At 36.9% G+C, this 24274-nt stretch overlaps 2 protein-coding genes across 2 annotated transcripts in view; both read left to right on the plus strand.

The window, feature by feature from the left end:
* LOC117990616 (neural cell adhesion molecule 1-like) overlaps positions 1 to 24274 on the plus strand; it is a 186976-nt gene that overhangs the window by 115596 nt on the left and 47106 nt on the right. The window contains exons 2-3 of the mRNA XM_034978071.2: positions 12318 to 12450; positions 18691 to 18899. Of these exons, the coding sequence (XP_034833962.2) occupies positions 12318 to 12450; positions 18691 to 18899 (342 nt within the window). The remainder of the gene's footprint in view (positions 1 to 12317; positions 12451 to 18690; positions 18900 to 24274) is intronic.
* The window catches only part of LOC138403561 (uncharacterized), a 209535-nt gene that overhangs the window by 79940 nt on the left and 105321 nt on the right, over positions 1 to 24274 (plus strand). The gene's annotated exons all lie outside the window — the stretch shown is intronic.

Genomic DNA, 24274 nt, shown 5'->3' on the forward strand with positions numbered 1-24274 from the left:
TGCTCTCAAAGGTGTATATTCGCACTTGGTCTGTATGGTGGACTATGGCCAAAACCCTTCTCATTCGTGGAATTTTGTGCTCAGTAATGGGCCGTTGATGGGTTGATCATGATGATGCTGATGAATAAATAATGATAACATGCATGAGCCTTTTATGAGATTAGGAGAGGTACAGTCAAACGTTAACTTGTCATGTTGAAAATCCCACTGATTAGAGTTTTTTGGGATCACAAAGGCGTGTCCTTCGAGTGTCAGGCCCGGGTATGGCCCGGGTATGGCCCGGGTATAAAGACCTAACTGAATTATGTTTTGGTCACACGTCCAGCAAAGAGCTAATTCGTTATATTGCGCATAAGGGCCGCGTTCAATTAATTAATTTACGTTTACTCTTCATTTTGATATGGGTTTGTTTAAACATTAAACACGCCAGAATTTTGCAACGTTACGCAACTGGCCAGCGAGTCACACGAATTGAAAGAGAATATAATTTTTAGGGTTCCGTACCTCAAAAGGAAAAACGGAACCCTTATAGGATCACTTTGTTGACTGTCTGTCTGTCTGTCAAGAAACCTACAGGGTACTTCCCGTTGACCTAGAATCATGAAATTTGGCAGGTAGGTAGATCTTATAGCTGACATTTGGGGAAAAATCTGAAAACCGTGAGTTTAGAGTTAGATCACACAAAAATAAATAAATTGTGGTCATGAACTAATAATTAGTATTTTCAACTTTCGAAGTGAGATAACTATATCAAGTGGGGTATCATATGAAAGGTCTTCATCTGTACATTCTAAAACAGATTTTTATTTATTTTTATGCACCATAGTTTTTGAATTATCGTGCAAAATGTCGAAAAAATACGACTGTAGTACGGAACCCCCATTGCGCGAGCCTGACTCGCACTTGGCCGGTTTTTTTAAATTAATAAAAACTAACTTATTTAAAGTGAATGACATTTTACTTTTTAGCTGAATAGGCGCAGTTGATAGTTCGTTAAGTGTAGATAAGCTGAAATAGGGCACGGTTCGTTAGTGATGAGACACAAATTCCGCTTGCATTGAACTCGGCGCAGTTTGATTGTGTCGCATTGATCTCAAACTAAATGAGGCAACCTCAATCATCGATGCAGTAAAAAAATGCATATTCTGAAAATGAAGTTACTGAAAATCACTACCCCTATTATAAATGCGAAAGTGTGTTTGTTTGTTGGTTTGTCCTTCAATAACGTCGCAACGGAGCAACGGATCGACGGGATTTTTGCTTGGGTATAGTTTAAGACCTGGAGACATAGGCTACTTTTTATCCCGAAAAATCAAAGAGTTGCCACGGGATTTTTAAAACCTAAATCCACGCGTACGAAGACGCGGGAATCAGCTAGTATTTTATATACAACATCCATACTAATATTACAAAGACAGACGTCTAATGTCGGTCTGCAAAGTGCTTACAGATATCCATCTCACGGAGACTAAAAATCCGGTTACTATAAAATATGTAGATAGTTCTTAAGGTAGGTATCACTAATAAAACACTTTCTCTTTCATCCATCTACGTTTTTCAACAAGATTTCAAGACTACCCTCAATGTAAATGTTACTTACAGTAATCTGTCGTATCTGCATTGCTCACTTATCGAGCGACGCTAACCATATTGCAGTGACATCCGAAATCGATTACGGAATTTGAATCCATCTCACGGAGTCTGGAAATCGGTCAGCAGGTCCACGAGGAGCTCTGAGCTCTCCCCGCGACGTGACTACCATGCCGCCCGAGCTCTATTATTGGAACAATACACATTCAAATTCTAAATTTATGCTCCTTTTGTGCAGAAATCTTCTTTTAGATCGTCAAAACACTGTCTATTTTTTGAGAGAGCATTTTTAAGAGCATTTTCTACACCTACCTTATTAATTTAATTTAATATAAATAACTTTATTGTTAATAGATTTACAGAGAGTAAGAATACAGGATACACTTAAAAAACAAAGGGCGACCTTATCACTAAAGTGATCTCTTCCAGACAACCCATACTTAAGAACTTATAGAACTGTAAGACGGGGAGTCGCAATGTAGCTATAAATATAATATATATATATATATAAATATATATAGGTATATATAAACACATACACTCTAATAGGTACATACTATAAAATATAATATAATATCAATATCAATCAATACTTATAATAAAACTGTAACAGGTCAATTCTGTACATTGAAGATATTTTGAAAATTTTTTTTCGAGGGCACTCTATAATCGATACTGAACCCAAAACTGTAATTTTTTTCATTTTAGTCTGTCTGTCTGTCTGTATCACGGCCGCGCATCATGCTGAAACTACTGAATGGATTCCAATGAAACTTGGTACGATTTGAGGTCATACTATGAGGAAGAATATAGGATACTTTTTATCCCGAAATTCAGCATGGTTCCCGTACGAGAGGGGATGAAAGTTAAAATGTATACTGAGTTGTAATTCATTAACGCGTAGTCCGATTTCATTCATTCTTTTTTTGTTAGAAAGGGGATATTTTAAAGATTGTTCCGTAAATATTTCAAGGTCACTGGTTTTTAACCGACTGTCAAAAAGGAGGTGGTTCTTTTTTCTACATCGATTTTTTCGAGGTTTCTGGACCGATTTGCAAAATTTTTTTTAAATCAACAAAAAAAGTTTTCGTGGTGGTCACATAAAAAATTCTGGATTCAACTCCTTAATCCTGATGCTGCAGGGTTACTGCCCGCCTGAGTTATCAAGATTCAGGAAGTGTTCATAGTGAATTCGTATGGTAGGTACCAAGCAACGACTTTATTCTCAGACTTCAAGTCTCAACTCCTCAACCCTGATGATGTAGGGTACAGCACTCCTAAACTATAATGTTTCAGGAACTGCGGATGATGCAAAATTATTTTAGGTACCAAGCATAGGCTACATCATTGAACTTCGGATCCTAACTCCTCAATCCTGATGCTGCAAAGTACTGAAGTCCTAAATCGTGGGGATTTTAGAATTTCTGATAGTGAATTTATATTTAAAAAAAAAAAAATTTGAATCGACTGTTAGGCGGAACGAAGTTCGCCGGGTCAGCTAGTATACAATATACATGTATATAAATACTATATAAAATCAATATAGTGTAATTAAATAAATAATACATACTACATAGCTAACTGTACATATAGTTATGGCAGAAAATCTACAGTGACAGATAGTGTTTCTTGACACGGTTTTTAAAGATTGCCAGCGATTTGGAGCTTATGTGTATTTTTTGGGTTCCGTACATAGAAAGAATAAAGGATGACTTCTTTGTCTGTCTGGCTGTCTGTCAAGAAACCTAGAGGGTACTTCCCGTTAAAAAAATTAAAATGTGTTCATGAACAAAATACATATAATTAGTATTTTCAACTTTCAAAGTAAGATAACTATTCAAGTGGGTTGCCATATGAAAGAACTTTACCTGTACTTTCTAAAACAAATTTTTATTTATTTTTATGCTAAATAGTTTTTAATTTATCGTACAAAATGGCGAAAAAATACGACTGTAGTACAGAACCCTCGGTCTGACTCACACTTGGCTGGTTTTGTATAGTCGTATTACGTTATATGGGATGTTGCATCAAATTTTAGAATACAAAATCCTTATTCAGTTTCATATTTTGATAGTAATTCCTTTAGATTTTAAAGGATTCCTACAAGGGTTGAGTTAAGAAAATGTCTATAGCGATTAACGAGCAGGTTTGTCATATTTCACAAAATTAGAGTAAAAATTGACTTCCTTTTTGTAACATTGATAGAAAATCCATAGAGCGGAGCGAGACCAATAATTAATCTATGATCCATACTAATATTATAAATGCGAAAGTGTGTTAGTCTGTCTGTCTGTCTGTCTGCTAGCCTTTCACGGCCCAACTGTTCAACTGATTTTGACGAAATTTGGTACAGAAAAAGCTTGCAGCCTGAGGAAGGACATAGGAAACTTTTCATCATGGAAAATCAAAGAGTTCCCACGGGATTTTTAAAAACCTAAATCCACGCAGGTGAAGCCGCGGGCATCAGCTAGCAATAAATATAATGTTTAAAAATTTCCAGACGAATTATTATGCTTTTGAAGTAATAAGATATCAATTGATTCTGAACAAGTCAACTGAAAAACCGTTTCCTCAACAAGTTAGTTAACGGTTAAGTTCGGTCTAACTTGTTACAGTGTTTTGTTCGAATCGCTTTTAAAGAACCTCTTTATTCTCCATCGCTTCCCTTCTCCACAAATAAAAAGCGGGAGATAAAAGCGAAAGCAAGTACAATGCAAACTTTATAAATGTGCTTCCACTTGGTCGAGAATTATCTTTAAAGTGTAATTTCATTTGTGTGGATTATTGGATTTTTTTTTCATTTTACAGTCAGCTTTTGGCTACGACTTTCCTGAATTAGCCTTTTGGGATTTTTTTCTCTTTCGGAAATTCCATTCCCAAGATTTTTTCACCTTTTTACAGCTCAATTGCAGACCTCTTATCAATCATTTTTAGAATCAACTAGTCTAAATATATAAAAGGAAAAGGTGACTGACTGATCTGTCAACGCACAACTCAAACTACTGGACGGATCGAGCTGAAATTGCATGGAATTGGCATGCAGATAGCTATTATAACATAGGGATAGGAAAGGACTTTTAAAAATTCAACCCCTAAGAGGGTGGAATAGGGGTTTGAAATTTGTGTAGGCCACGCGGACGAAGTCGCGAGCATAAGCTAGTACTGTATATAATACTACCACACTACACTAATTGTACTTACGATAGAAAATGTGTTACAAAGTTTTGTAATTTATTTAACTTAGGTAGGTTAGGGTGAATAAAAAAAAAAAAAACTTAGGTGGTAAACTTTGGCGATATCAATTTTCCGAGACATATTATTTTACATCGCCTCGTTCCAGCGCTTAGGCAAGTCTAAACAAGGCAAAACATACAAAAGAATGGCGTGACTCGAGGGTTTATTCATAAAAGTAGACCATTACTCTAACAGCACAACTTCTATTGAGTTAACAACTCTTCGGAACTATAGTGCTTTTAGAGTATTCTTAACAATACACGCGTTTAATGGCCTGAGTTTCTGAACTCAAATCGAATGTTTAACCTCCCTCGCACTGGTGGTGAGCTTTGTGATCTTAAAATATTTCTTTTTTTTTAATTCTTTATTTCAACCAAATAATAATAATTGTACAATTTTTCGCTTGACATTCAGAAACTCTCTTGAGTTTAAAAAAAAAATTAAAATTTTTATATTGGAAATTTTACCTTGCAAGCGTAATTTCGTTTTGCAGTGGTAATTTCATTAATAAACCAGTTTATTACATTACAACATTAGTTTGTATGGATGTTGCACATTGCTCTTATAATACTAAACTAAGCTAGAGAATAACTAGGTACAAATCAAAACTGATGAAATCGATAGCTTTTATGACGTAGACATCCGCTAAGAAAGGATTTAGAAAATTCAACACCTAAGGCGGTAAAGGCGGAGGTTGTAATTTTGTACAGTCTACTGTCTACGCTAAAAAAAACTGTTTGGCCTCACGGAAAAGTGTAGATAATTATAAAATAAAAGGAGAAACTGACTGACTTGTCAATGTAAACCATGAGCCAACTGCCAGTATAGTTGGCCATACACACATTCAGAAAAACTACCAACAAACTTTCAGCTTTTATAAAGCACGTCATCAAAATAACATACAAGCTCTTAGGCTATAGGTACGCAATTATCCACCTGTATATTTTCTCGTTTATCTGTCAAATAAATACGTCTATTTGCCTTGGCTAATATAAAAGGCTTTTCTAAACGTTTGATAAAAAATTCAATTCGTGCAAACTGGAAAGCGTTTATACTGCGCTTTTTATGAAAGTCCCTTTGAAAATGGCACTCTCTAATGGTTGTTTGGACTCACGGAGAGGTGTAGAGACATTTGCATGATTTTAATTAAATTCAGCTCTCGGAAACTCTAAAAAGTTTTTATGGATGGCAATGAACTAATTTAGTTGCAGTTTTAAGTAACAATATAGCGACTCAATCCAACTGGAGCTTGAGATACAAAAAAAAAACCGGCCAAGTGCGAGTCAGACTTGCGCACCGAGGGTTCCGTACTACAGTCGTATTTTTTCGAGGGTAAGCGCGGGGGCCGCGCGAGCGTGCAGAGCAATAATTTAAGCATAATAATATGTTGATACATTTTCAATTCAAATTGATCACTTGATCATTTTGCCTAACAAAATCGGTTGCTCTTGTAAGGTCGGTCTTGATCTGTTCACTGTTGGTTCTATTCTGTAGAACGATTGCGTCGGTCTAAGTAGTTTAGCGTAAAAAGTGCTCAAACGGATCTGAAAAGAATCCACTTAATTAGACGTCTCAGTGTTATTATACTCTAAGTATACAGACAGAGCTGAATAGTCTTACTTAAAATAATTATTTGAGTTCTTCAACGTCTCCTCAGCTCTTTTTGTTCTAGCTCCAAATTCTCTTTCTTGTCTTAGAATATCCCATACTCAGTAGTGAGCTGGCGACGGGTTAGTCATGATGATGATGATTATGATGATGATGATGATAATAAAAAAATCGGCTAAGTGCGAGTCAGGCTCGCGCTACGAGCGTTCCGTACTACAGTCGTAAATTTAAAACATTTTGCACGATAATTCAAAAACTATGATGCATAAAAATAAATAAAATCTGTTTTAGAATGCACAGATGAAGCCCTTTCATATGGTACCCCACTTGATATAGTTATCTTACTTCGAAAATTGATAATCTAACTATTATATAAAAGGAAAAGGTGACTGACTGACTGACTGACTGACTGATCTATCAACGCACAACTCAAACTACTGGACGGATCGGGCTGAAATTTGGCATGCAGATAGCTAAGTATTATGATGGAGGCATACGCTAAGAAAGGATTTTTGAAAATTCCAACTAGGGGTTTAAATTTTGTGTAGTCCACGCGGACGAAGTCGCGAGCATAAGCTAGTACCTACTAACTTTATTATTAGTTCATGGCTACAATTTACTTTTTTTTTTGTGTGATGTAACCACAACAACATAATTTATGGTTTTCAGTTTTTTCCCCTAATGTCTGCTATAAGACCTACCTATCTGCCAAATTTCGTAATTCTAGGTAAACGGGAAGTAGGTTTCTTGACAGACACAGATAGACGACAGACAGACAAATAGACAGACAGACAGACAACAAAGTGATCCTATAAGAGTTCCGTTTTTCCGAAGTATCACAAACAGGTACAAAGGTATCGATGTAAATCAGAATGTTCGCGTGATCGAAGTCGTTTCAGGGCCGGTCAATTTGGCAACGCTCAGAACAATGGAGGTTTGCATACTTTCAGTTACATAATAGCCTCATTTGCTGCCCATAATAACACCAGTAATACCAGCGCATTTACTTCATCATCATCATCAACCAGTAGAAGTCCACTGCTGGACATAGGTCTCTTGTAGAGAGTTCCACATGCCACGGTCTTGCGCCGCCTGGATCCAGCGGCTCCCTGCGACTCGTCTGATGTCGTCCGTCCACCTAGTGGGGGGTCTTCCAACACTGCGTCTTCCGGTGCGAGGTCGCCATTCCAGCACCTTGGGACCCCAACGTCTATCGGTTGTACGAACTATGTGCCCTGCCCATTGCCACTTCAGCTTCGCAACCCGTTTAGCTATGTCGGTTACTCTAGTTCTCCTACGGATCTCCTCATTTCTGATTTGATCACGTCGAGAAACTCCAAGCATATAGCTCTCTCCATCGCCCGCTGAGTGACTCAGCATTTATTTATATAGACCAAACTTATACAACAAACTTATACATAACATATTAGGGTTGGTATCAAAAAAGCTGTGTCAACAAACAAATTTCAAACCTCTATTTTACCCCCTAGGGGTTGAATTTTCAAAAGTCTTTTCTTAGCGGATGTCTGCGTCATAATAGCTATCTGCATGCCAAATTTCAGCCTGATCCGTTTAGTAGTTTGAGCTGTGCGCTGATGATCAGTCAGTCAGCTTTTATATATTACTAGCTTAAGCTCGCGACTTCGTCCGCGTGGACTTTATAAATTTCAAACCCTCATCTAACCCATTTAGGGAAGGAATTTCGAAAAATCCTTTCTTAGTGGATATCTACCTACTCTTAACAAAAACATCAAATTTTATGTCTCTAGGACCAGCGGTTTAGACTGTGCGTTGATATATTACTCAGTCAGTCAGTCAGGACTTTGAATTTTGCATATACAAATGTATGTGCAAACTTTTAAATCACCCATGATCAGGTAAAAATCAGCTTTGAAATAAATAAATTAATATCTTTCCAAATTGTTTTTGAAACGCAAATGGAATCGTATTTGATCGTTTTGTTTGTTTGTTTAATTCTAATAGGCTTTGGCATTCATTTCGTAACTTCAAAGTTAACAGTTTGTTTGAAAACTTCACGTACAAACAAAACTAAGCTTTTAATCAAACCCTTTGTGTCTGCGTGTCGGATACGCGTTCATGAATATTTGATATTAATAACCGTTTCAAAAGGTTTTTTACAGTACGAATAAATACATAATTTACTTTTCAACTCAGTGTGACCTTTACATTAGAGTTTCAGTCAACAACTTCCTATTAGGTTGCTGTCTTTGTGGGAATTCTGATTTTTTATGATAAAAGTAGTCTTTATCCGTTTCCGGGATGCAAGCTATCTCTGTACGAAATGGATGATGCTCACGACTTCTTCGGCGTGGATTTGGGTTTTTAAAAATCGCGTGGTAGTTCTTTGATTTTCGGGGGGGGGAAAACCCTGGGACGCAAGCTATCTCTGTACCAAATTACATCAAAATCGATTGACGGATGGGCCGTCATTTGCTTTCTTTAAAAAAAAAACTAGAAAGTTTACTTTTATAAAATCAGCATGGATTGCTTTTATTAATGCCTTTACAAATTAACCACAAATAAGGGCATAAAACAAAATAACACGCTCAGTTTCCTTTGTGACTTAACTCGTCTTCAATTCACACACACTGCGTTAGAGAAATTTTACTTGAAAAAGTTAATTATTGCGTTATTCTATCCACCTTTACTAATGCTTTTACAAATTAACCACAAAGAACGGCATAAAACAAAATAACACGCTCGGTTTCATTTGTGACTAACTCGTATTCGCACTGTGCTAGAGAAGATTTACTTGAACAAGTTAATTATTGCGTTACTCTATCCACCTTTACTGCCTTTACAAATTAACCACAAATAAGGGCATAAAACAAAATAACACGCTCAGTTTCATTCGTGACTTAACTCGTGTTCAAAACCTAATTGCACTGCGTTAGAGAAGTTTCAAGTTTTACTTGAAAAAGTTAATTATTGCGGCACTCTATCCACCTTTACTAATACCTATACAAATTAACCACAAATATCGGCATAAAACAAAATAACACGCTCGGTTTCATTTGTGACTAACTCGTTTTCAAAGCCTAATTGCACTGCACTAGAAAACTATCTACTTATCTACTTGAAAAAGTTACATCTTGCGGTATTTTATCCAGTTTTACTAATGCCTTTACAAATTAACCACAAATATCGGCATAAAACAAAATAACACGCTTGGTTTCATTTGTGACTAACTCGTTTTCAAAGCCTAATCGCACTGCACTAGAAAACTATCTACTTATCTACTTGAAAAAGTTACATCTTGCGGTATTTTATCCAGTTTTACTAATGCCTTTACAAATTAACCACAAATAACGACATAAAATAAAATAACACGCTCGGTTTCATTTGTGACTTAACTCGTGTTCAAAGCCTAATCGCACCTCGCTACATTATTAGGGTCACGATTATTTACGCTTTAAATAATATCGCCCCACTGAACAATTAATAGAGGTATTGTAAACATAAATATGTTGGATAATTTAATAGGCCTACGTACTTACTTGAAGTTACCTACGCGAAGTTAAACTTACAGGATTTAAGGGATTGCTAACGAAAACTGAAACAGGGATTCTCTCAGTGTTGAGATTTTTCACCCTGTATATTATTTATATGTAGGTACTAGACTAGCTAATGCCCGCGGTTTCGTCCGCGTGGACTGCACAAATTTCAAACCCCTATTTCACCCCCTTAGGTGTTGAATTTTCAAAAATCCTTTCTTAGCGGATGCCTACGTCATAATAGCTCTCTCCATGTCAAATTTCAGCCCAATCCGTCCAGTAGTTTGAGCTGTGCGTTGATAGATCAGTCAGATTAGTTTAGTTAAGTGCAACTTTAAATAAATAGGATATCTCAAAATGCTTTAAAAGGCTCACTTAAATTTCATTTCTTGAAGTTTAAAATGAAAAAAATGGTGAAATTAAGTTGCAAGGGCGAAATATTCCGGTTTTACTACCAACATTTATCCAGGCTTAGTTAATTGGACTTCTCTGTTTGCTCTCCATACATAATTTATTAGTGTCTTGCTGCAAAATTTTCTTAAAGCAAGATGAATATCCCTCTGAGGCGCCCTCTAGTGGCTTTTGTTGGTACAATTAGGTAAAAGGGAAATAAAAGAATATGAAATACGACTGCGCGAGTCTTGTTTATTCTTCGACTTTCGGGAATGGAGGATTTTTTGTGTGTTTGCGCAAGTTTTGTTTATTTCTCAATTTTGAGAGTGGAGAATTTTGTAAAGTCATGGATGGCCATCAACTATTTACGAAGAAATTTCCCTGAAAATCATTTTCTGACGAAAAGCCGTGAAATCGTTATTCACGATACAAGTGGAAATGCAATTTCATTTTTAACAATGAGTTCTAACTTCCACTCAGCAATATTTCAAAATGATTCCAAACTGCGCCAGTTAGGTATTCATTTTGATTTTCAATAGGGGCGTCCTCACCGTTCTACCGTAGTATAGTATAGTAGTATAACGAAAAGTCATGAATTTTAGATTCAATTTAGTACAAGTACAAATTATTATATTTGCTGACAAGTTAACTTAATGCTTAAAAAATGACCGTAAATAGTTAGTTTAGAATAACTATTAACGGTCATTTTAGGGTTCCGTAGTAAACAAGGAACCCTTATAGTTTCGCCATGTCCGTCCGTCTGTCCGTCCGTCCTCGAATAATCTCAGAGACTACGAGTATTAGTGCTAGAAATCTGTAATTTGGCATGGGTATAAATATTAATCACGCCGACACACACGGGAAAAAATGACAAATCAACCAATCAAAGAGCAGAATTTTTGACAATTACGATACGACGCGCGACGGGGCAGATCAGTTATCATCAGATAACAGAAATTTTACCGTCTGTCATGCAACTGGACCTTACTTATGTTATCTATGAACTGAACCTAAGAAATGAAATGAAATGAAATGAAAATGAAATGAAATGAAATGAAATGAAATGAAATGAAATGAAATGAAATGAAATGAAATGAAATGAAATGAAATGAAAATGAAATGAAATGAAATGAAATGAAATGAAATGAAAATCTTTTTTATTCGTATAAACTTTTACAAGTGCTTACGAATAGTCGGATGCATCTACCACTGGTTCGGAATGCCTTTCCTGCCGAGAAGAAGTATTGAGAGATATATTGAGATATATATTATAAGAGAAGCTTTATGGAACTCTTGACTGCACTTGGCCGATTTTTATTCCTCCATTCTAATATTTTATTATAAACTGGAGAAAAGTATCTTAAGCTTTAAGTTATTTTTTTATCTAGAGCGCAATAAATTTTATTCCGACGTCTCTCTTCTGGGTTAATTTCTAAATGCAAATGGCCGACCCCGAGAATGTCGTTTAGATATTGTACAAAGATAAATATTTATCTGGTTGTTATAATCGGTATTTTGTATAAGTCTCTAATTACATAATACTTTTAAATAAGACAAGATACTAACCTCGTATATAAAAGGATAAACTGACAGACTGACTGATTGATCTATAAACGCACAGCTCCAACTACTGGACTGATTGGGCTGAAATTTGGTATCGTCATTATCATCATCAACCGATAGACGTCCAATGCTGGGCATAGGTCTCTTGTAGGGAATTCCACACGCCACGGTCATGCGTCGCCTGAATCCAGCGGCTCCCTGCGACTCGGCTGATCTCATCCGTCCACCTAGTGGGGGGGTCTTCCAACACTGCGTCTTCCGGTGTGAGGTCGCCATTCCAGCACCTTGGGACCGAAACGTCTATCGGTTTTCCGAACTATATGCGCTGTCGATTGCCACTTCAGCTTCGCAACCCATTGAGCTATGTCGCCATGATGCGTAATGTATTGTAAAATATCGTTTTCTTCTTTACAGTATCAACAGTCGAGGTGGACGCAGTGTTGGGACGAACGGCGTCTCTACCGTGTGACGTCACACCGGACACCAACGAAGACCGAGTGTACATGGTGCTCTGGTTTCGGAAAAGCGGTGGAAAACCTATATACAGGTGATTGAATTTTTCTTCACATTTTCTTTTTTTAATAAAAATGTTACGACTTACAAACAAACTGAAAGCTAGTCTTATCTAATTAATGTAAAAATCTTATCCACAAACTTTGTATAGTTGTTGTTGGCATTTGCGTGAAGGTTATGACGTGTACTGTATAGTACCTACCACTAAAGGTCAACAGGTAGAGCACGAGAGGCATTAATGCGTTTTCGTGCCGCTCGTGCCGGGGAGGAGCTAGTCATTATACCCATACCTATAATAAATGCGAAATTATGTTTGTTTGTTTGTTGGTTTGGCACTCCACAACGGAGCAACGGATTGACTTGATTTATTTAAATTTCTTTATTGTTTATTAATACTACACAGAAAATTTTTTTAGTCTAATACAGGGTGTAACCGAACGGTACCTAAACACAATCCAATACCAATAACCATTTGCCTCATTTTGTAGTTTTAGTGATTTAGTAGTTTTAATCTGCCGTGTATAGCGTGCAAAACTCGGGTCAATGCCCCGCCTACGACGCGGCATTGACTCCGAGTGGCCTACTTACGCAACGTTCGATGACCTCTAGCGTCAGTCAGATGTTTTATTTGCAATATATCGTAAACTTTTACACAATAGGTATATACGATGTTTTAATTTTTTTTTGTGGTATCATAATATCAGTAATCATCAGTAGGTACTATGACCTGTCTTTGTTTTTGCCAGCGTTCTGGTTACAAATGACAATTATTTTAGACCTGTATTTTCCGTTATTACAGCTGCAGTAGGTCAAAGAACCATAAAGTCAAACATCAGTAGAAATTAATTTAATATGATTTTCGCAGTTCAACGGCTAACTAATTAATTTCCAACAGAGTTTTTCACTTGAATAACATTGGAAGCTATTAGCTTGTTTCAATAGAACTCCGAGAGGCTGCCTTGGAATATAGGGTTGCTACAGGTTATTTACGTATCTATATACTAATAAATAAAACCGGCCAAGTGCGAGTCAGGCTCGCGCAACGAGGGTTCCGTACTACAGTCGTTTTTTTCGACATTTTGCACGATAATTCAAAAACTATGATACATAAAAATATATAAAAATCAGTTTTATAATGCACAAGTGAAGCCCTTTCATATTATGATACCCCACTTGATATAGTTATCTTACTTAGAAAATTTAAAATACTAATTATTAATTCATGACCACAATTTAATTTTTTTTGTGTGATCTAACCCTAAATTCACGGTTTTCAGATTTTTCCCCAAATGTCAGCTCTAAGATCTACCTACCTGCTAAATTTCATGATTCTAGGTCAACGAGAAGTACCCTGTAGGTTTCTTGACCGACAGACAGACACACAGACAACAAAGTGATCCTATAAGGGTTCCGTTTTTCCTTTTGAGGTACGGAACCCTAAAAAGGAGGAGGTTTTTCTACCAATACCGAAATCTCCGAGATTTCTAAACTGATTTGAATAATTATTTTTAATCAATAAAGAAACTTTGAGACATTGTCCTGCTACAGGACCTGACTACAAAAATTATGGGATTTAGAAACTGTCGCTTATAAATTTTGACGATTCAAAAACAATTATTGTAAAAGTTTATTTGAATTAAAATCTTCTATATATATAAAAGGAAAAGGTGACTGACTGACTGACTGACTGACTGACTGATCTATCAACGCACAGCTCAAACTACTGAACGGATCGAGCTGAAATTTGGCATGCAGATAGCTATTGTGACGTAGGCATCCGCTAAGAAAGGATTTTTGAAAATTCAAACTCTAAGGGGGTGAAATAGGGGTTTGAAATTTGTGTAGTCCACGCGGACGAAGTCGCGAGCATAATCTAGTCTATTATATTCTATTCAACGGTTGCTTGAGATAATACTTTTGGCAGCCCTACACGTTGTAAACATTTTCAGTCTCTAACAAAAGATAAAGATTTTTTTACAACAGAGGTCTAATGGAACTCTGGAGTGGTCTCGAGGAATAATTTGATGTTTACGACTGAATAGCGCTGCCCTCACGAATTTGAGGACAATAAAAGGCTTCGAGCCCCAGTCCGCAGCAAATCAAGTGTGATGGACCTTACTTTACGATTCTACAAGCATGAACACGTGGAATATTAACACGGATCTATAAAACATACGTCCGCCATTCATATCGAATTAGAATAGAAGGAACGTGCCCCCTATAATATATGGTCGATTTTCACGTCTCTAACTTCAAAAACATAGGACTTTCATGAAACCTTCGTCCCCCTTTTCAAAATTTTTCCAAAACCGTTTCTTAGCTGTCACCTACATCCTAGAAAGAACCTACCTTCCAAATTTCAAGTTTGTAGGCTTTATAGGTCCTGAGATTTCGTGATTAGTCAGTCAGTAAGTGCGTGGTATTTCGCTTTTATAAATTATTATTTAGATTATAACTAGCTGATGCCTGCAAATCAGTTCGCGTCGAGTAAGGCTTTTAAATCCCGTTCAAACTGTTTGATTTTCGGGGATAAAAATTAGCCTATGCTATGACACTCTCTACGTCTTTAACTATAACCCATGCAAAAAATCACGACGATCCGTTGCATTGCTCCGTTGCGACGTGATTGAAGGACAAACCAGCAAACTAATAAACAAACATACTTTTGCATTGGGTAGTGAAATATGGGTAGTAATTTTGTATGTTAAAATGTTAAGACACCTGTTTCGGATTTTGCTTATCTAAATATATAAAAGGAAAAGGTGACTGACTGACTGACTGATCTATCCACGCACAGCTCAAACTACTGGACGGATCGGGCTGAAATTTAGCATGCAGATAGTTATTATAACGAAGGCATCCGTTAAGAAAAGATTTTTGAAAATTCAACCCCTAAGGGGGTGAAATAGGGGTTTGAAATTTTTGTAGTCCACGCGGACGAAGTCGCGAGTAAAAGCTAGTACCTACTAAAACTGATTTTAAGGTGACGCAGGACGCTCAACAGAAATTGGCAGCGCACGTGGGTAACATGTTTGCTTTTCACTTGACATTGTATGAGAAAGTTGAGAGGCACGATGATTTTCACCGAAATCAAGCGCGCGAAAAGGGTTTAGGAAAAGTATTTTTGAGAGAAAACTGCTGAATGTATGTTTGCAAAGTGTTATTTCAACTAATGAATAAATAAACTACGTCTAATGATAAATTGTTTTAGAATTTTCATATCCCTAATCTTATTTATTTACGCCCAAAGTTGTCATTAATTTAGTGTTAAAATCGGAATCTTTTGAGCCTCGTAGCTTTTAAATCAATATTTTTTTCAATGTTTTATATATCAATAAACTTAGATAATGACGAGATAAATCGATATAATTCTTAGTTTTGTGCGTACAATATCGAATATTGTTGTAATTTCCCTCCTACGTTTGTATGAAGAAAGCACCGAACTGAGTCCCCTTAAGTAAATAAAATACTTTGTTGACAAAAAACTAAATGAAGCAAACTTTCCAAAAAATACCTATTTTAATTGTGGTAAGGCTAATGAGCTCGCGTGAAATGTCTTAAGTGCGTTTCGTTGTTAGGTGCCTTTTCTGAGCGCTAATTGGATTCCCTGTAGTCGGCTTCCGCTTATCCGTTTAGGGTGACGCGACCGGTTCATTAGCTACGTCTTCACTAGTTTAAGTTTGGCGTTTACTAGTTTACAAGCTGTGATAGCCTAGTGGTTAAAACATCCGCCTTCTAATCAGGAAGTCGGGTGTTCGTTCGCGGGCACGTACCGCTGACTTTTCAGAGCTATGTGTGCAATTATGTGATATTTGGCTGAAATTTGACATGCAGATAGCTATTATAACGTAGGCATCCGCTAAGAAAGGATTTTTGAAAATTCAACCCCAATGGGGGTTTAAATTTGTGTAGTCCACTCGGATGAAGTCGCGAGCATAAGCTAGTAATATAATATAATGAAAAGTACCTCTGAATTTCTTCCGAGAAATACAAGTTTACTTACGATATTTTCAGTTTAAATATTGATCAATAATAAAACTCCAATCTTCAAGAATAATATTGAACTGAGGTAAAAAATAATAAAAAGCCGACAGTAATTCTATAACAAAAATATTATTGCGATAAAATTTCCCAATTTTATAATGGAAATGTCCATAAAACGAATTTAAGATAACACAGGGAATAAACAAGCAAGGTGGCCATTCAAGTTTCATAAAAACCGGTCAAGTACGAGTAGGAATTCGCACACGAAGGGTTCCGTAGTATAGTACAAGAAATAATTGCGGAACGGAAGCAACCGGCTGAGCTTTCAGCTTCCCACAAAATGGTGTATGTAGTTGTTTTTACATTGTAACTTTTTATGGATTGAAAAGAGTAGCTGCTGCGTTTCTTGCAGGCTCTTACTAAGAAGAATCTACATTCCGAACCGATGGTAGAGTCATAGACGTCGCATAAAGAGACAAAAGTTGTCTTACATGATTTTTAAGATTTTGGCCTACCTAGTAGTCGGCCATTTTTCTTTTGTTTCCAAAATAGCGGAATAGACAATATAAAGTCTATACTAATCAATAGTTATCGAAGTTATACTGGTTATAGTATAACTTCGATATATACTATACTAGTTATATATCTAGCCATTAATTAGTACAACTTCAATAGCTTATGTCTCGGTAACTTGACACTTTGGAAAATTTTGTCTCATACAATACTTATTTGTATTGATGCCAGCTATTGAATAAAACAGATATAATTATGGCGTGCGGTTTGAAATAAAATTAAAATGGCGGATAACTAGGTAGGCCAGGCTCCATACTAAAAAGCCAACTATTGAAATGCTAATATTGAAACCCCTTTTTATTTTTTTGTTTTATTGCGGATCCCTAGAAGTGCGTAAATTGGCACATGGTCCGGGCCTAAATTCATTTTGCCGCCAAGGCGTTGTCAAATTCTAGAATAAAATACAAGAGGCGACGCTGAAGTTTTTCAATTTCCGGACAGAGACTACGTTTTCCCAATTTTCCGAGCTTCTTCTTATAGTCCGAGAGCTGGAAGGAATTTCGAGCAGGTATTTGATAAAAGTTGAGAGTTGGTTTTTTTTTCTGTATTGCCTAACTATTAGTCACCGATGGAATTCACGGTTTTCGTAATTTTCTATTTATTTGTGCTATAAGACCTACCCACTTGCCAAATTTCATGATTCTAGGTGAACGGGAAATACCCTATAGGTTTTCTTGACAGACACAACAGACGGTCAGACAGACAGACAACGAAGTGATCCTATAAGGGTTCCTTTTCCCTTTTGCGGTACTTTACCCTAAAAATCTACTTTATAGACAAACTTTCAACTTTTATAAAGCTTTAAAATTTTCCCACTGGCTCCCGGCAATAAATTTATACGGCAAGAAGCTTGCAAGATGATTTGATTGTACACCCCTGCTGTTCGCGGGGAAATTTAACAATTTAAGTAGGCTTTTTATGGGGGCATTATCACCGTGAAACATTCGCTCCGTCCAGGGCTATTATTGCCGCTTTGATACTTATAATCGCTCCCCTGGTATAAACAGGTGTTATGAATTCAATTCTCTTTACAGCACAGAAGAATTTAAATACTGTCCATATGTTTTTTTTCCTCGAGATTATACAGGTGTAACCAGAACTCTAGCAAAAACTTAGCGTTATTGTTATACTACCTAAACACAATCCAATATTAATAATCATTTGCTTCATTTTGTAGTTTTAGTGATTTAGTATTTTTCAACCCCGCAATGTATAACGTGCAAAACTCGGGTCAGTGCCCCGCCTACGATGTGGCAGATGTTTTGCAATAATATTATATCGTGATTTTTTTGGATTTTCATAAGCTAAGTTATGATGTGAAGATCACAGAGAATTCAACCTCAAGAGTACGCATACGATACGTGGTTTCGCATGAAAACAAAATCGTACAATGTTAGCGGGGGACAAGGGAGAATGTTTTGATTGGTGGGCTCAAAAGTCACGTAATCAAGACAATGTGCGGAATGAGGGTACCAAACGGGCGTGAGCTGACTTTTATGCTAAGCAACTGCCTAAGCTTGGCGATTGGGGGTGTCCGGCTATTAGGCGTATATAGGTGGTGGTCTGTGTGTGAAGATACATAGTCTTTGATGTGAAGCGCACTGGATGCTTGAAACAATTACTAAAACAATACCGACCTAATAGTTTACTTTTGTCTCATAGCGCTATAATCCTTATTATAACTTTCTAACTTAAATACCTATTTTTTTTGTTGTAGCTTCGACGTCCGAGGCCGATCATTCAACAAGGCGTTACAATGGTCAGACCCAGGCGCGTTTGGGCCTCGAGCATACTTCGCGACGGTGGCCCGACCAGCCTCACTCACCCTCAGTTCAGTGCAGCTGGATGATGAGGGCACGTACAGATGCAGAGTAGACTTCAAGAACTCACCTACAAGGAATTTTCAGATACGACTTATTGTCATAGGTAAGTTTTTTGCCTAGGTATATTTACTACTAGTTTGAACACACTATTGGTTAAGGCATTATACAACACAGGTCACCAGATTTTCGGAAGACCTAGAAAGTGACATAGGCTACAATTTATTCCGGAAATCAAAGAGTTCGCAAGGACTTTTTTAAAACCTTAATCCAGACTAAGTCGCGGGCATCAGCTACTAATATTAATAAAGTAGGCCAGTATGATAATAATATACAGACACACACATAAACACATGCTGCTAATTGAGTTATAATATATGACAAAACCGCATCGCGGGGAAATACATCAAAGGACGCGCCGAGTACGCGAAAGCCTCAGTAAATGCAGAGCCAACTGCGTTGGGGACTGTCAAAGAAATTACCCTATTCAAAGCGACAGACAGCCAGAGTAGACGAGTTTTGCAAATTTCTTTTACTCAGAACTAAGCGGTGAAAGTAGTAAAGTAAGTAGAGTAAGTGAGAGGACACACTTTAGACATTTTGTTTCACAGCTTCTATTTGCCCCGCCACCTATGATTTCAATTTACTACGCATAGGACGGGTCATTTCGAAAAAAAAGAAAATTGCAGGCTCCAACTCGTTTTCGCTTACAACTTGATGTCTAGTAACGTACCATTTTGACTGCGTCAAATAACACGATTTAGATTTGAAATAACCCTTCTGTACTAATTTAGAATTAGACTTTCTGTAACGATATATTATACAGTTACACTATCAAACAAACTCGTGTTACTAATTGAGTTATAATCGTATAAATGACAAAACCAGGCAAATACATGAAAGGACACGTTGAGTACGCGAAAGCCTTAGTAAATGAAATGCAGAGCCAACTGCGTTGGGGACTGTCAAAGAAATTACCCTATTCAAAGCGACAGACAGCCAGAGGAGACGAGTGTTGTAAATTTCTTTTACTCAAAACAAAGCGGTTAAAGTAGTAAAGTAAGTAGATTAAATGAAAAGGCATACTAGAGACTATTTGTTTTGTCGCATTCACCACGACAGACAGATTGTAAAACAGTTAGTTACTAAAATATCACACATAAGTGTTAGAAGCGTTCTCGCTAATCCCTTGCTTATATTATACGTGTGCAAATGTGAGTGTGTGCGTGTGTGTTTTTTTTATTATTCCAGATACAAGTTAGCCCTTGACAGCAATCTCACCTGGTTTGTTAGTTCTCAGAATTTTAAATTATTAAATCGAGGCGGATGAAGTTACGGACATCATATTGTAGTTTCTATCATCACGTAGTAAGTAAGAGTATCACATTCAGATTAAGTAGAATTAGACCATTTCCAAAACTCCTATTTCTAACCCTATGACAAATGAAAATGTTGATTTGACGTTGCATCGACTTTTGTCTTACTTATCATTACCCATATTATTATAAATGCGAAAGTGTGTTTGTTTGTTGGTTTATTGGTTTGCTGTATTGTCCTTCTTTTCTTTCTTTATTTTAATCACGTCACAACGGAGCAACGAATCGACGACGGAGAGTGACATAGGCTACTTTTTATTCCGGATAATCAAAGAGATTCCACGGGATTTTTGAAAACTTAAATATCCACTCGGATGAAGTGGCGGACATCTTAGTAAATTATAAAGTTTTTGCACCGTCTCAAAATTGTTTCTGCAACTTTTTGCTAAACAACAAGTCGCTAGTGTGGTTTATGCTTAGTCTACATATATGCCGCTCCACTGGAATCCATTAGACAACTCGTGCCAAGAGGCAATTTACTTTGAATCTTTTGTAAGCGAAGGTTCCGCGAGGAGCTCTGTAATCATGTGTTCGCGCCATTATAAATTAAATTACTTACGTTTAAAGGTGGGTATACATTATGTAACGTTTTATGTTCTTTGACATATTATTGTTCGAGCGCTGCTTGGTTATGACACAGTTCACGGTAGTGCTGAAACATGTAACAAAAACCGGCCAAGTGCGAGTCAGATTCGCGCACCGAGGGTTCCGTACTCGGGTAATTTTTCGACATTTTGCACGATAAATCAAAAACTATTATGCATAAAAATAAATAAAAATCTGTTTTAGAATATACAGGTAAAGCCCTTTGATATGATACCCCACTTGGTATGATTATCTTACTTTGAAAATTGAAAATAATAATTATATTTTGTTTATTTTAATTTGTCAAAGAACCGCCCACAGAATTACACACTTAAAATTACGTAAAATGTTTTTGAGTTTTATAGGTCTCGTGTAACTCAATTAACGGACAGTCACAACGATCATTAACAATCAAGTCGTACAGTAAAAATAACCTAACCTAAAGTCAAAATCAAATGATTTATTCAAAATAGGTAATTAATAACTCTTTTGATGGTCAGATGTTGGATTTCTAAGATATAGTGGTGATAATTATTACGCAAACATAAAACTAAAGCTAAAGAACATGGAATATACCTAACATGTTCATGAACACATTTTTTTTGTGATGTAACCACAAATTCACGGTTTTCTGATTTTTCCCCTTACGTGTGCTATGACCTACCTACCTGCCAAATTTCATGATTCTAGGTCAACGGGAAGTACCGAACGACGAGTAGTCAACGGAGTCAATGCCACGTCGTAAGCCGGTCATTGACCCGAGTTTCGCACGCCATACATTGCGGGTTTGAAATATACTAAATCACTAAAACTACAAAATGAGGCAAATGGTTACTGGTATTGGATTGTGTTTGGGTAGTATAACAATAACGCTAAGTTTTTGCTAGCGTTCTGTTTACAACCTGTATAGCTACGCAAATGATGTTCGCAATCAACTCTGATTAGCGGACATACTCTTAATATTAGTTAAAATCTGCTTAATTTGCAGCAAGAATACCATAAAAGCTAATTATAGCAAATGTGATTCTCTAAATGTGATAATTAAAACTTTCATGCTAGCTTTGCTAACATTGATATCACTACCCCTATTATAAATGCGAAAGTTTGTTAGTTTGTTGAGTTGTCCTTAAATCAGTTCAATTCTGTTCTTGTTGATAGTTGGCGGTAGGACAAGTGCCTAAGGTAAAGGCTGCGACACACTATACTCCATACTATCTCTACATAGTATAAAATAAAGTCGCTTCCCGCGTCTGTATGTATGAACGCGTAGATCTTTTAAACTACGTAACGGATTTTAATGCGGTTTTCCCCAATAGATAGAGTGATTCAAGAGGAAGGTTTATAGCTATAGTTTATTTCTCGAAAAATTAGAGATCCCTAGAGAAATTGAAGTAATGTGAATTAGGTCGGAAAAAAATCCTCTCATTTGAGAGTTTCCGAGGCAAAAACACCTTAATGACACCACATTAGTATCTGCGTTGCACCCATGCAAATCCGGGGCGGGTCGCTAGTATCATATTATATATCCTACTACTATATCCACGCGGAGATGTTAGTATAGGGCTCTCACTATTCCGTATTCCCATACAAAGAGAGCATTGTCTCTGTCACTCATACCTATATTGTTGTCGGTCTCAACGACAGAAAGTTAACAATGCTCTACAAATCTGCTACGTCCTTCAAAAGGTCAATGTACATTACTTTCTGCCGCGCACTCTTGAGATTGATTTCTCTGTGACCTACCTACATCTTGAGCGATTCGATAGCTAGTCGCTTCCTCGTCGGCGGTGGGACAAGTGCCTAAGGGTGTGTTTCTACTGACGCAGAGCTGGGCAGAGTGGAGTGGAGCGGACCGTGAATTGACCAATCACACAGTTTCCACTGATGCGGAGTGATTGGCATTCACAGTCCGCTCCGCTCTACTCCGCCCAGCTACGTGTCAGTGGAAACGCACCCTTAAGTAGCAAACAGAGAAAGTAAAAGCAATTTAAGCAAATTTTACCTTTATTAACCAGTAAAAGGTAAATTCTCTCAACCCAGACCTAAAGCCACATCAATGTCAAAAGGTAAAAAATAAAAAAGGTAAAAAAATCTTATTTCCTCTTAAATTCGACCCGTCTCCGGCAGATTGTATCTGTCATCGGGTTTTTCGCGTCAGGACGGGGTCCGGGATGACAGATTATAATTAAAATGTCTGCGGGTCGCTGTGACGTCATGACTCGTCTGGAATCGCGCGGTTCTTCTATTTGTCTATAATGTCCCTATAATTATACAGGGTGTAACCAGAACGCAAGCAAAAACTTTAAACGTTATTGTTATACACCTAAACACAATCCAATACATTTGCCACATTTTGTAGTTATTGTGATTTAGTATTTTTCAAACCCGCAATGTATAGCGTTTAGAATTGGCGTCAATGACCTACCTACGACTTGGTTAGATGGTTTTTTTGCAACAAATCGTGAATTTTTACAAAATATAGGGTTTAGCGTTTTTTTTTGTGGTATCATAATATTAATAATCATGCTAGCGTTCTGGTTACACCCTGTATTTTTTCCCGTGCATTTACATATTCGCCCTCAAATTCAGCTTTCTACTCGCCGTTAATTACATCGACTAAAAGCAATGATATTTAACTACTGCAAAATGTAAGACGAGAATATAATAATTTTTTTTTGTGTGCCCTCTATTCTTTCCTCCGACATGATGGTCGGAGACTTTTATACTGTATTTTATAAGTCTATATATTTATATTAAATTATCTATTAAATAATAATACTGTATTTTATAAGTCCCGCAAATTGCTATTGCGCTGGAACCATGTCTCATTAACATTGAAATGACGTCATTTTGACGTCAGCCAAAATAAAAATATACCAACAGCTCGAAACTTCAGTCCAGTCACTAGTGCTCACGTCACTAAAATGGCGACCACGCGCATTAGCAATTTGCGGGACTTATACTGAATCGATCGGAGACATGTTCAATAGACCAATCAGTTTACTGAAAGATGACGTGATAATTTTATACGTCATCCCACTGTATAATATTAGTTAGTATTTTTTTTTAAATATTACTTACTAGATGATGCCCGCGACTTCGTCCGCGTGGACTTAGGTTTTTAAAAATCCCATGGGAACTCTTTGATTTTGCGGGATAAAAATAGCCTATGCCTCGATGCAAGCTATCTCTGTACCAAATTTCGTCAAAATCGGTTGAACGGATGGGCCGTGAAAGGCTAGCAGACAGACAGACAGACAGACAGACACACTTTCGCATTTATAATATTAGTATGGATATGAAATTTTGCCTTATTTTACTACTCAGTATCACTTTTCTACACGAAAAAGAATAAAAGTAACACAATGCGGGAAGTTAAAGCGTAAAATTACAATACAAAACAATAATGCTGAAGACGATGTAATATCTTATAATCGGAAAAGCCGATCAGCGATATAAAGTCCGCGGTGAAATAATAACATTCTTTGCTCCCTTCCTTCCCTTGGAACAACATTTTCCC

This window comes from Maniola hyperantus, chromosome 18 (assembly GCF_902806685.2).
Source record: "Maniola hyperantus chromosome 18, iAphHyp1.2, whole genome shotgun sequence".
NCBI classification, from domain to species: domain Eukaryota; kingdom Metazoa; phylum Arthropoda; class Insecta; order Lepidoptera; family Nymphalidae; genus Maniola; species Maniola hyperantus.